Genomic DNA, 14,969 nt, shown 5'->3' on the forward strand with positions numbered 1-14,969 from the left:
ATATAGAAATGTAAACATTTTTTTTTTTTTTTTGAACACAGTAGAAATGTAAACATATACATAGAAATCTGTTTCCCCTCTTGATCACTGGTTAAAAAGATAGGAAATCAGAGTTTTTTCACTGTGAAAAATATATTCTCGGAGTTAAATTACAACACGAGGAACATAGACACTAGATAATAAGTGGACAGTTTCGGATAACATGGTCCTTGTATATCCAAAATATTGTATAACATAAGTCTTGTCTACTTCTGATCTCGTCATTGACATACGATAGAGATGGTTTTCCTAACAATTACATGTCTTTTATCTTTGTCATGGTTATACTTGAGCCCTTTCTCCCTTTCTAATCACCAACTTGATTTTGAAAACATTTAAATAATACCAGAGCGTTGGTGATTGTAGTACTGAATTGTTTTTTGTGCAGCAGATTCAAACCTCTTGTAGTAGGAGTAGGACTGATTATTCTTTAAATCGAAGATTTTAAATACTGAATTTGAGTTTCAGAGGATTATAGATATGAGACCTAAACTTTCTTGAATTTTATAGTTTAGCTTTTGGTGTATTTATATATCCGGCAAAAATCAAAAGAAATATCGTCAGAAATTAAGTATATCAATCAGGATTTAAGAGCTAAGAACAAACTATATAAAGAAGGAAAATGAATACATAATCAAAGAACAGAAGCACCGTATATATTCACTACCAATTTTTCCATTTTTCCATTTGATTTGTTCTCAAACACCTGGCATGTTTGAATCTGTATTCAGATATACATTTATAACAAACCAATATTTAAGATACAGAATAAGAAGGCCCAAAATCCATGAGTCTGCCCATTAAGTAGTCTATCAATATTAAAATCTATCTATATAAAAAAATGTTGCTTTTCTCACAGGCCTCCACGTCGTCGTCCAGCTTGGAAACTCGCGCGTCCTTTAGTCGACACGTGTCCACTCGCCCTAAACGCTGCGTTTCGTTTTTTTTTCTGAAATCTGATGGGCCTGGCATCTTATTTTGTCTCAGCATATATCTTTATTAAGCCCATACCACTTTAAGCATACTATCATGTGTTGAACGCATCGTTTCATATATTGTATCGATCTCCTCTCTCCGCCGACCGCCTGAGGCGATCATAGGGTTTCCATCGATTCATTCGTCTCCTTCCTCATGACCCAGCGATCAATCGGCTTCGTCTCCTTCCTCATTCGTGTCCTTTAACCACATCTTGATATATGCATCACGCCTCAGAGTTTCCAATCAGTGGGAATGGATGATTTGAGCAAGAAGCTTCGAGATATTTGGACTCATCTGAAGTACATTTATACGGAAACTATGCAAAGGTAAGCGAGAAACAGAGGGAGAGAGAGAGAAGGAAATGTACATGGAGCGGTGACGAAGAGGAGGATGTGAGGGTGGAGACGGATCTGAGAAGAGAAGTTTTGCCCCGTGAGGATACGGAGGCTAGGAGAAGGAGAAGGAGGAGGAGCGCTGGAGTTCTCATCGGGACGCCGCTCATTCTCACTCAGTCGTGGCGTCTTTTTCCTTTTCCTCATCGTCGTCGGTGATCCGAATTTTATTGTTTGGTTCGGTTTAACAGATCCAATTGATCTCAGGGATCGCAATTCAACGGTTCGGTGGAAAAGATGTGTTAGTCACGTGTATAATTTGATGGATGTTTATTTTGTTTAGTCAACTCAGCTTCAACTAAGAGTTTTGCTGGGCCTGAGTCAACTGTTATGAAACATTTTAATGGGCTCTATCTTATATAGAGATCCTAAATTGTAAAACAGCTTACAAACATACGTTGAAATATAATTTTCATTACTTGATGTTCAACTTTTTTTTTTTGAACATTATGTTCAACTCTTCTTGCAGACTACTGAAACAGATGATCTAGAAAGGAGTTTGGGTTGCGACGATTAGGACTAATCGGAGAAACATGACCTTATTTGTTGGTTGACCATATGCATTAAATAAAAACAGCTATCTTTTCTCAGAAACCATGATAATGTCTACTGGCGTAGCAAATGAGGTAAAACTGGATACACTTTGTTTTTGTAACATCTTTAACACTGCAAGTAAATTTCATCACTGGTCCAAAATCCCCGTGGTTCCAGAGATGAACTTAAGAAATAATTAATTTATAAACAAGGATTAAGTTAAGATGATGACACATGACATTCTTTGATTAAATCCCCAATACTTATCATATCACATTATATATATTTAAAATTTAGTCTAGCTTTAAAAGTCCCAAGAGACTAAACCTCTTTCTTAACTCTCTCTCTCGGTGTTCAAAGAAAACTCCCTCTTTATATATATCTGCAAACATATTTTTTTTTGTCAGCGACCTAAATAGATTTTATACTCTCTAAATCAAACCAATAGCTCCATATCCATATGGAACAAACGACAGTTACTCTCTAACATTTCATGCGAGAACGTATGTCTTTAAATTCTGCATCCGTGATATATGAATGAGCTCTGAACGTGCAAAACATAAATTAAGAGAACAAATAAACATTTGAGTTCAGTGTACCAGCAAGTCTTTATGCTTCTTCTATCCAACAATATTGCTTCTAAACAAGAATCAAGTCCAATAACTGATTAGTGTTCCTTACATACTCATAATATGCATATTATAAATATATTTATAGCCAATTACATCATATACAGTGTATAATATATCAAACACACAATGGTAATTATATGATTGCTCTATGAAAATTTACAAATTTTAAAACCAATTTGTCTATCATTTCAGTGCAACTAAAAACAAGTTCCATTCAAATTATAAACAATTCAGTAATTACATTTTTAAATCGTTCATTATTTGCATTGATTTTTTTCTAAAATAGAAAATTGAAACAATCTGTATGATATGAATAATTTAATATAATGAAATGATTCTAAAATCAAACAAAAACAAGAAAAATCATATAAATAGTAATATTCATGCATTTAAACCGTAATAGATATAAAATAATCCATAAATTTGAGTAGGAGATTACTCTAGGTTCATGTATGAAATACAGTTAATGTGTGTATAAATTCATCCAATTCGAGAAAATTACAAGAAATGATGTAATGCCACCCAAAAAAAATCATAACTAATTATCAAGATCGTATGGTTTATTTAGTCTTTAAAAAATAACATGCACAAAGTTTAACTAATATGTATATTTTTATAAATAATAAAAACTTATATTAAATATTTTCTCAAACAATTTAAATTATTTTCAAACTTTCATCCCGCCCGTAGGGCGGGCCGACCCTAGTAAACAATACAAAAATGCATTTTTTCCACACAAACAAGCAAATTCCAGTAATAAATGAAACCCTCAAACATTGACAAACAAAACATCAATGCACTCCTTCCCCAATCTCTTTCTGATTGAATGTCGCTGTCTTCATCTCCTAACATCTCTTTTGTTATACCATTTCAAATATATTTTGCTACTTTTATTTATGAAAATAAAAAAACTTTATAATAGAGATGAGTTTGTTCCAATGTATTCTATTAAAATAGCAATTTTTATTATAGAAGAAGAAATATAGATGGATTAGAACAATTTTATCTATAAATGTTATTATACTGGTGAAAATAACAATGAATTGAAAATGTTCTAAGGTATTAACTGTCTGCTAAAAGACTTTTTCTTGGGTTCACCTCCTAGGGTGAACCTTTAGGTTCACCAACCAATAGAAAGTTGTTATTTTAAATCTAGTATCTTTTAATTAAGGAAATAAAAATAACTTGCCAAATTATATTATGCTTTTAAAATAAATAAAAAGATTAAATAAATAAAAATAAAAATAGTTCTCAATAAAGATTATTTTAAAAAATATTTATTTATAAGATTTGGAGTTTAGTGTTTAAGATTTATAGTTTAGAATTTATCCAAATGTTTAGTGTTTTTCTAAGGGTTAGGGTTTACCCAAGGGTTTAGGGTTTACCCAAGGGTTTAGGGTTTAGGATTAGAGTTTAGGGTTTAGTGTTTTGTTGACAACATGTTTAGTGTTTTTTCCAAGGGTTTATGGTTTACCCAAGGGTTTAGGGTGTATGATTAGAGTTTAGGGTTTAGTATTAGAGTTTAGGGTTTAGTATTAGAGTTTAGGGTTTAGTGTTTTGTTGACAACATTAATTTTTTTTTAATTCGTTTTTATATACTGTTTTTATTTATTTTTTAATTTTATTTTGAAAAAATAATATAATTTGACAAATTATTTATTTCCTTAATTAAAAGATACTAAATCTAAAATGACAAGTTTCTATTGGTGAACCATGATCACTGAATTTAACCATGTCCAGTATTGGAGCAAGTAACAACGGAAATTTTAACTCCACAAACTTTATTGTATGCAAACAATACTAGAGATTAGAATTACTCATGTTTTGTAACACATACTTTCGTTCATTCAATAAAAGCTTATTTTCCCATGGCATCCGCTTGTTTGTTCTTGTCTCTAAGAATTCATTCGAATTGGATCGCTTCAAACTCTTCTGCTAGACTGATTATATCAGCAAACACGCTTGAGTCGTTTCGTATGAGTATCCGGTTCTTGAGCTCCCTCCCATTCTCGTGCAATGTACATTGCCTTCGAGACTACATCTTCGGTGAGGAAATCTTCTTGTTAAAAACCAGGCTGTTGCGAGCCGTTCATAAGCTCCACATGATCCATGGGGTGAGTCAGGTAAACAGAGCAAACTCATCAAATCCTCCAGGTTCACAACTAAATATATCAGTCCGCTGCTATCAATGGTAGAGCTAAAAGGAGCAAAGCTCCATACCTTTTGAGCAAAACCACATTGAAAAAAATAGATGATTTATAGATTCAGTGAGGCCACATCTCTTGCACTTGGGATCTATCGCAATGTTTCTTGCTTGTAATCTGTCTCCAACAGGTAGAGCCCCTTGGAAAACTTTCCATAGGAAAAGTTTGATCTTTGGTGCCACATTAAGCTTCCAAACTCCTTAATTTGTTCCAATCGAAGTCTGTCTGGGGGATCACTTCATCGTCTTGTGTCATTCTCTCATATGATATCCAGTAACCCTACTTAGTCTTATGTTGAGCCATATCATCTTGTCTGGTGCTCCCATTTTACTTAGCTTTATTTTCAGGATCGTGTCTATAGCATGAGGAGTGATGGCTTGAATCTTCTCTATGTCCCAGTCTCTCATGTTCTGATCGTTAAGTTCTGAAACTTATAGCTTTGGCAGCTGTTCAGGGGCTTTTCCCATCGGGCTTAGCTGGGTTGTCGTTCTTAGCCAGTGGTCCTGCCAAAGCTCTATATCCTTGCCCTCTCCCACCTTCCAGCCAATGTGTGCCTTTATCAGGTCACGCCCTATCACAACCCCACACCATCCATGTGATTTCAGTGGTCTTATCTGAGACGTCTAGGAAGTTTTCATTTGCGCAGAAATATTCACATTGTTACGTTTAATACGGTTAACAATTTAGTACATGAACCAGATAACGTAACAGAAGGCAAAACATTCGATCAAGAACTGATATCAAAGATCTGTCTGATTAACCAAAAAAGTAGGTAAAAGACATAGTGATAAGTCCCGGAATAAAGCAAAGTATTTGTGAAGTTCAGTTTGCTTTGGCTTTGGAAGTAGAGGGCTTCTCATCTTCCTTCTCTTTCTTCTCCTTGCTCTTCATTGCCAATAACAATCTTTGTCGATCATAGAAGACCAATATAGCCAAGCTAATTTTTAACCTGAGTGAAGTCGTTTAAGTTGGTAGGGTAAGTAATAATAGTTGAGAGAATTTCCGTTGCGAGCTGAATAAAGAAAACATATAGTAAGAATATTTTTTTTTTTGCAAAAGATTCGAGATAGAAATATATGGTTGTACGTACCAAGAAGTAAGATGGGATGAATTGTCCAAAGATGAACCACAAAGCTGCAGTTCCTTTTGCGGTTATGAGCGAAAACTCTAAAAGTCCAACATCGAATGCGACCACTTGCATTCCAGTATAGAAAGTGAGAACTTTAGAGCCATATTTGGTCATCACATTTACTACTGGTCCAACCGTTTTCTCCTCGAGCGAGCCCACCACCGCCGTGTATTAAGTGTAGTGATACAGAAGCAAACTAAATGTCTCGAGAATGTACTCTAATATTCTTACTCTAGAACAGCAGACATGATAAAGACAAGGGCAAATGCCATTCTACAAAAAAATGCAATTGCTGGCATTGACCTTGTTAAGGTTGTGCACATCATGTTCTTGACGTTTACAAATCGTCGTATTTTGTTCTTGATGTCAATTTTAGCTATGAAATCTGATTAAGATAGTAGTAAAAAATACGAAAAACGTCATCATGGAGAGAATAAGGACGTATCTTGATGAGAATCAATTGTTAAGCCAAGAACTCTAGAAACACACTGGTTTTATTTTTCTTAGAAAGCATCAGTAAATAACTGTATCATTTATTTTTATTTTAACATAAGAAACAAGAACTGGGATGTTGATTAAGTGGCAGAGATACTTACTTGTTCCAAAAGTAAATTTTTATGTTGAATCTGTAGCGTACGAAGAAGTAACTAATTAGAAGATTCGTACATAACATTGAGACGAAAATAGAAGCAGCAACTGACAAGGACGAAGTTGGTTTAGTCAATAAGTCTTAATATGGACAAACACTATTTATTGATGCAGACCGGCTTGTCGAACAAAATCCTTAATGTGCTTCTATTCTTTATATGTGTTAAATCTTAGAGAAGGTGAGAATCATGATTTGGGTGTTTTTGAAGTCAACCTTCACAGAAAAGACTTATTTAAAATAAATAAAATGGTAGAGATGTGCATTGCATAACCAAATGTTGAAAATACTAAAAGCACCATTTAATAAAAATATCACATTATTGGTTAAGTAGGATCCAGTGACACCACATTGTTATGAATAAACGCTAATCAACTTGAAAAAAAAAATTAAAAAAATATTTCGAGAATAAAATAAAATGTATTGAGACAGATATTCGTTTAGATTTTATATTATTATGAGAATAAATAAATTTTACAACTTTTAAGATCTATCCTTGTATTAGTTTTTATTCTTTTATTTTAAATTTAATTTTATATTTATTTTTTCTTTCTGATTATATTTATATTTTTCTAATCATATTTGTGTATAAATTTAGATCAAAATATATTATAATTTAAAAATTAATCCGGTATACGCACGGTTAAGGCTGAGTTGCGGGTCGAACTCGCCCCGCTGACCCACCAACCCGCGGATTTTCAACTTTGTTTTGGTTAAAAAATAAAAATATGATCCGCACAACCTGCAAACAAATAATATTGTACATTCATCTGGTTCGCTTAATTTTGTGGTTATCCGTAGGCTGTATACATATTTTAAAAATCATTATTTAATTTAATTACTATAAAAGTATATTTATAATAAAAAATCTATACATGATTTAAATTTTAAATTATTATTTTTAAATTCTTGTATTTAAAAAAGTATTTAATTTTTTAATTTTTATTTTTTAAATAATTTGCGGGTCGACGGGTAGCCGCGATCCAAAATCCACCAATTCATACTAAGCCCGCATAAAAAAACTCATAACCCGCATCCGCAAATCAATTTTTCTAAAGTTGGACGAAAAATAATTAGTTAGTGAAACAATTCAACAATTTTTTAAAGTAATTTTTTGGTAGTGATTTCCCTTTTAATAATATAGATGAGGTACAATGTTGTTTTAAATTAATTCCACACCATCTATTCGATACAAAAAAATTATATAAATATTAGTAATAGAAACAGATGTTTATACAAATCTTTCTTACGCACATATTTAAAATGTTAGAAGTCAACGGTTTAGATTATAGTAACATTTAAAGTCAATAATAGTAATAGACTTTATTTAAATGAAGGAGAATCTTATTAAGTTGTTATAAAATAGGTTAGTTATAAGATTTTGTTATATGTAATAGGTTGGACTAAAAAAATGAAAAGGTCCAAAACAACTTGTATAAGTCGACTTTTCAAGACTGCTTCTTTTTTAATAACATACTAGACTTTGACCCGCGCTTTTGAAGCGCGGGATATTTTACGATAAAAAAATTTACTAATAATTTAACAAATATTTTGGTAATTTTTAAAGAGTGTGTATTTAAAATATTTTTGTATTTAAATCAGTATTTTTAAATTCAACCCGATTGTGACTATACCGGTTAATCCGGAGATCTGACAATTCAATTTATGTTTTTAAAATATTCATATTAAAAATCACTAAAACCCGAGACTAACCGATTGAACTGATGGATGACCGATATGTAATCTAATTGGATTTAAATTGTAATAGTTTCATAATTTGTAATCTTATAATCAAAATTTTAAAGTTTACTATTTTGCAATTTATAAAATTATGACGTTTCTACAAAATTTTAAAGAGAAAATGATAGATATAAAATAATTAAGATTAATTATTGTATTATTTGGAAACATTGATAGTAGTATAAAAAATATATTGTTTGGAAACATTGATAGTAGTATAAAGAAATAAGTATATTGTTTGGAAATATTGATAGTATTATAAAGAAATAAGTATATTGTTTGGAAACATGGATAGTAGTATAAAGAAAGGAACATTAGTGATTTAATATATGTTTAACTATAAAGTATAAATGTGTATTTAATTTAAAAACTTATAAAATAAATGTTAGGTCCAACAGAATGCTTCTATTTTAATAAGATAGATATGTGAATTGAATGGTTTAGTAGTTTTGATATTTCGAATAGATTGGTTTAATAGTCTGGGCCATGTCATTGATTTAAAGCCCACAAAAGGTGTTAAGGAGTTAAAGGCCACGATTTTTTGGTCATTATAATTGAAACTCTTTAAGACAAAACTAATGTGTTTTGATGGCACTGGCATGAAGTGGTAATATTTGTGCAAAACTAAGGGGACAGAGTTATTTGTACTTCAGTATTAATATTTTAGATATATTTTTACTTTTATACATACATATTTACTTTTAAAAGTAAAATTTCTAATTAGAAAAGACATATCGTATTGAGAGGGACAAATACTATTTTTCATTGGTGCTTAAAAAACATTTCCAGAATTAACAATTAGTTGTCTGCACATATAATCCCTACGTGATCAATCTGATTTTGAATATCAAACAAATTATTTGACTGATTACAGCTAATCATCATAAGATAAAGAGTACACGTAACCATTTTATATGGTAACATTTGAAACTTAATGACACCACCTTTTTGTTAATTAATCAAAACCAATTATGAAAGGGCACAAGTCAATAGCCCATCTTCAAAGAAAAAAATATATAACAGAAATGATATCTTTATTATTATTAAAAAGGAAATATATTTCGGTACTGTTTAGAAACATAGATAGCAGAATAAATAAAAAGTATTTAGAAACATGTATAACAATATCTATATTTTAAAAATTGAAGTAATTTTAATACTTTTTAAAAACATAGATAGCAAAATAAATGAAAATTGTTTGGAAACAGCAATATTACATTAATTGTATTTTCTAATTTTATTCAGTTTAACAATTTTATTAATTATATTACCTTAACAATAATTCACACCATTAATTATATTATCATAATTATAATATTGCATATTTTTATTAGTTAATCAACATTAACTTTGTGTCAATTATAAAATAAAAATGTAAAATAATTGGGTTTTGAATATGGTTAAACGTTCGGTGTAATTTTTTTTAGTAAAACATATTTTTGTTTTAATTTCAATCGGTGGAATAGCCAAAACATAATTTAAAGACAAGTTTTGTGAATAAAATGATAACTTAAATCAAAATTAGGAAAATGTATTACATTTACTATCATTTAATTTCTCACTCTAAATGATTATTCTACTAAATAAAATCAGTTAGGCATGAATATTGGCTATCTTCTTAGGTACATGTTGTTCTTTTCGGGTATTGTTTTTTTTAGTTTTGAAATTAAGCCATGTTTGAATATTATAAATTTATGTGTGGATTTTGCGTTGAGTCTTTTTGGATCTAGATATGTTCAGTTCTGATGTAGGAACTTAAAAATATTTATAACCAATGTATTTTAAACGGGTTCAGATATTTTTACAAAATATTATATTATCCGATTCTGTTCAGATCTTTTGATTACAATTAGTTATATTACGAGATATCTAAAATATATAACACTAGTTATAGAAAACAAATTTTAATGTATAAAAATGTAAGAATTAATATCTGTACGAGTGCACGGATCAATCTCTAGTTTATATAATTATGCGAGTATGTATGAACAAATTCTAATTAATAAAATAGGATTAGTTTTTTTTTTTGACGGCAAACGGCTATTCTATTACTCAAGCTTGAGGTGGTCTGGGTAACCAGACCGGAATAGAACAACCAACAAAATGTAATTTCTTATGGAATGATCTAGCTGTCTTAGCTAAAAAATCTGAAATCTGATTATAAAATAGGATTAGTTAAGTATCTTATCTGTCATGATCTAATTTTTATGATAAATTATGAAGACAACGCACAGTAGTGATCTTAATGTATTTCATGTGTTTAACGTGGAATCTATTTTCTTATCAAACTAGATAAACCAAGATTAAACACTGTAATTAAAAAAAAGAATTATTAAAACCGCAGATTACAAACATACAATTGGGTCAATTTTTGTTATTTTCGGATTTTTTTTTTGTAAAATACAAATCAAAACAAACAGAAATCACAGGGATACATAGATTTCAAAATATATACACAGCCTGCCTCTTCACACTCTTTTTGCACGTAAAGAATTACGAATGATTTGGTTTTGTTGTTAAACAAGTGTCCATTCTTAAAAAAAAAAAAAGTGTCCATTCTAGAGTCAAGAGCTGTTACATTCATTAATTGTTTTTATGTACGCTCGATAAGGTTTACGATGTTGGGATGTAAATAGTTTATTTCTCAAATTTAAGTGTCTTGCTTTTTGCTTGATAGCACACCAAGTACGTAAGAATAATGTATTAAGCTATTCATTAATGGTGCACCGTACACAGAATTACAGTTGTCAATGCAGTCTGATGTGCATATCACGTCTTCTATCTTAAATTTCAAAACTAAAATCTTTAAAAAATATATACTCACTTATTTCTTGTTACAGGTAATTAGTAATAATTATTCTTGAGTTTAAACAGGAAAAACAACGCTTAGAACGTTCAAAGTGCACCCACCTTTTCTTCTCAAGAAGAAGAAGACCTAGTCGCAATTTTTCTTGGAAATAAATCATCTTCTCATCACCAATCAAATTCTTACTATTGGCTCCTCTTCAGTTTCTTCTCCATAAGCAGTGAAAGAGTAAGACTTTCTTTCTAAACGATCAAAGTTCCCAACCTTCCGTCCTCACTATATCTTCCTCTGGCTTTAATATTTGATTAGGATACATAGTAAGAACCGGAGATGGACTTTGTGCAGAGAAAAGTGAACAATTTAGGAAGTAAAGTTGCTACTTTCCCTTATGTTGAAACCATCGGAAGAGCGCTTTTTTCCTCCTCCTTCTTCTTCTCTGCTTGGCATGAGTAAGACTAACCAACCACCTCTTCTGTTTTCCTCTTATCCTTTAATTTTCTATTTAATATCCTCATCATAACTATCTTCACTCAGAATTTTAATATAGATTGATCAGGTTGATTTCTAGATTCATAGAAACATTTGAAGATGGTGTGAAATATAACAATTGTAAGGTATATGTTGAGTTTTGTGGTAGATGGTTATGTGTCCATATATTACTTTAGACTGCAACTCGTGTCCGATGTGAGATTCCTGACGGTATCAGACACTCTTCTCAGTTAATGCGTTAACTCGAGACGTACATTTTTTTTTCTTTGCTATATTTAGTTACATGGAGCTTAGCTCCAATTGGGAAGGAGCAGAGGATTACTGGAGACCAAAGTTCGGATATTCAGGAGACCAGATTAAGCATCTTATGGCAATTAGTATCATAGTGAAGACGCTTGGCGGACTTATCTTCATCTATGGCAGCTTCTTTGGAGCTTTCCTATTGGTACTAACTCTCAGCTTCTTAAGATAGTTAACTGCAAGTTTTATTTGTTTAGTCTCTAAGAAAACCTCTACCATTAATCGATCTAAAATAAAGATCCTGAAAATGCTAGAACCAACTCTAATTAGAACAAGATATAAAAATAATCAAACTTAAATGTTCTGCAGTTCCTTTGATTTTGAGCTTCATCTTATAGTTATAAATCTCTTTGGTTTCATGTCAAATCAATATGTTTCCTTGTGGTTATTTAGCTTCTACACCAAGGCATTATTACAATGATCCATCACGATTTCTATAGCCATCGTGTCGACATTGAACAATTTGGACTCCTTTATCTCAAATTCAAAAGGGTAAATATTAACATTTAATTTTTCTTTTGAGCCTCTATGGTTTGTTATCTCACTTTTTTTTTTCTTATTCTGTCCCCGGATTTGTTTGTTTAGATCCTGAACGAAACGGTGTCTTACGAGACCGTTAACAATTTCTACAAGTCAAACTTTGACGAGCAGCATGTTGAGAATGTCATATCAAAATTCCGTGAGGTGTTTTCTTGATGCCTATATATGTGTAATAACTTTTACATTACGAAATGTTTCTGCTGACGGAGTATAATGTGTCTTGTGTAGCTTACGGATCAGGCAGCTACAAACTCTTCATTGTTTGGACATAACGAGTTTGTTCAGCATCTCTTAAGCTTCATCAAAGGATTGGCCGTAGTAGGAGCATTGCTCTTTTTCTTGACAATGAAACACAAACTCAACAAAGCTAAAAAGGAATCCAAAGTTAAAACTGACTAAAACTATCCCACTTTCTATATATTATTTTCTTTAAAAATAAATCTTGTGATTCTCTGTGTCTTTTATGTGTTAAATCTAGGCATTGAATCATTTTGGCTAATGAACAAACTCTATCTATCTCTCTTTCATTATTTTTTCCATTTTTTTTACTTTAATCGTGAAACGATGCTTTACTAATTTACGTAGAAGAGCATAGCAGTGAATACTCTAGTATACATTGTGATTGAAGATATGCATAAGATTAAGCAATCTAAATATTTAAACTACACGAAAAAAAATCTCTTCTTTTTCTTCAAAATGACGCCATTTGAAACAATTATATATAGGGTGAATCTGTCGGTAAAATAAAATAATGACCAGACGTTACTTGTCACAAGACTCACAACAAGAACATAAAGAGAGTTAAGCAAAAAATAAACTTGTATATATATGCATAGGTCTGGGCACGGATCGAATATCCGGGTTTTTGAAAATATTTATGATTTGCTTCGAATGTTACGGACATCTAATTCTCTGATTTGCTTTGTTTCGGAAAAATACGGATATTCGAAAAAATGGACATCCCGAAAATAAATAGATATTTGTGGATATTTACGGATATCTCATTTGTTTGATTTATATATATAATCTTAAAAATTTGATACAATTTTTTTTGTAAAATATTTGTTTTGCATGATATAAAAGATAAAAATTAAAAGAAATAGTGAATCTATATATTTTAAAAAATTTAAACTTAGTTAAAAATTATAATAATACAAAACTAAAGAAAAAAATCTATAATTGTCATAAATTTTTTCTCTTCCTTTTATATAATACTTTTATATAAGTAACAATGTAATAATTATATAGTTTTATACATTTAAAACTTTAAATATAATAAAAATACATGTATTTATATATTGACGGATCTGATCGGATATTCGTTTCTCAAAATTTTAATATTTGTGATTTGCTTCGATTTTAACGGATATTGAATTTTAGTATTTACTTTGTTTCGAAAGCTTACAGATATCTTGAATTTTCAGATCGAATAACAACGAATAACGAATCGAATTAAATTTAATGGATAAAATGTCCGTCCCTAGTATGCACATGCACATGACAAAGATGTATATTGACCATCTTTGCAGAGCTATTCTCGTAAGGTTCTAGCTAAAAAAGAACCAAATATTGATTAAAAAAATAAAAATAAGAACCAAATAAAAAAAATTGTGTTATATATCTATATAGTTTTTCTGCAACTCATCCGTTTTTATAGTATACATAGTAGATTCACATCACGTAAAATCGAATTATGATCAGTAGCGTTAAAAACATCATATTTAAATATTTAATCAGTCAAACTAATCGCATTTTAGTAATGATTCACAAATACATTTGGCATAATAATATCAACTTGTAACAAGTCAAGTCAAACTAATCACTAGTTGTAGTATCTTAAACATTTTGTCACTTATAGTAGTGTTTACTCTCGTCCTTTTATATATAAAAGACCATGGTTTGTATATTTAATTTTCCATCATTGAACTACCATATAGTCGTCTCTTTGGTGATCATCATCTTCCTTCCTAACAAACTCTCTTTTTTCTGTCTGGTACATTTAAACACAAATATATATACGATTAATTATCTTTCCTATTGCGGAAAAAATGGAGAAAATGTTGCGTCTTATCCATGCCAGTCGACTTGTTTTCGCGTTTGCGTTTATCGTGTCTGCTTGGAGAGAGTAAGCACTAATCAAAATATTTGATCTAAATGATATATTGGTTTGTCTGTAAGCTAATTATTAAATTTCAATGTTTTTTCCTTAAGTTATGATGATGAACGTACTTGGTTGGTATTTAACCTTAATGGTGAAGAAGCTGCTCAGGAGTACATAATTCTTGGTATAGTAATGAAGGTGGAGTGTTATTATACCAAATTGTTAAGTATAACAACGCATATGAGAACATTATATAGTTTATCTAATTGTTTCATTATATTGATCATAATATTTTTAGGCCAAGTACATAATTGGTCTTGGTATTGTGATGAAGTTATACGGAGGGATATCTTTCCTCTCCAGCACTTGCCCCGGAGCGCTTATCTTGGTATATTAATTCACGTCATATCTTATTGTTATGTTTAACCTTGAAATAATA

The 14,969-nt window shown here is 30.7% G+C and overlaps 1 protein-coding gene across 1 annotated transcript; it reads left to right on the plus strand.

Annotated features, from left to right (window-relative positions):
• Positions 1-11,409: 11,409 nt before the first annotated feature.
• Positions 11,410-12,828, plus strand: LOC130495495 (uncharacterized). Its single transcript, XM_056986902.1, has 5 exons — positions 11,410-11,549; positions 11,869-12,034; positions 12,283-12,381; positions 12,475-12,573; positions 12,658-12,828. Exons 1-5 carry the CDS (start codon positions 11,431-11,433, stop codon positions 12,826-12,828), a joined length of 654 nt encoding a protein of 217 aa, XP_056842882.1. The 5' UTR covers positions 11,410-11,430.
• The last annotated feature ends 2,141 nt before the right edge of the window (positions 12,829-14,969 follow it).

Source organism: Raphanus sativus, chromosome 6 (assembly GCF_000801105.2).
Source record: "Raphanus sativus cultivar WK10039 chromosome 6, ASM80110v3, whole genome shotgun sequence".
NCBI lineage: Eukaryota > Viridiplantae > Streptophyta > Magnoliopsida > Brassicales > Brassicaceae > Raphanus > Raphanus sativus.

Excerpts from the sequence above, each read along its gene's own strand:
- LOC130495495 (XM_056986902.1), top strand. The coding sequence starts at position 11,431 with ATGGACTTTGTGCAGAGAAAAGTGAACAATTTAGGAAGTAAAGTTGCT. Across the intron at positions 11,550-11,868 it reads TTCTTCTCTGCTTGGCATGA|TTACATGGAGCTTAGCTCCA; the intron begins GTAAGACTAACC and ends TGCTATATTTAG. Across the intron at positions 12,035-12,282 it reads TCTTTGGAGCTTTCCTATTG|CTTCTACACCAAGGCATTAT; the intron begins GTACTAACTCTC and ends GTGGTTATTTAG.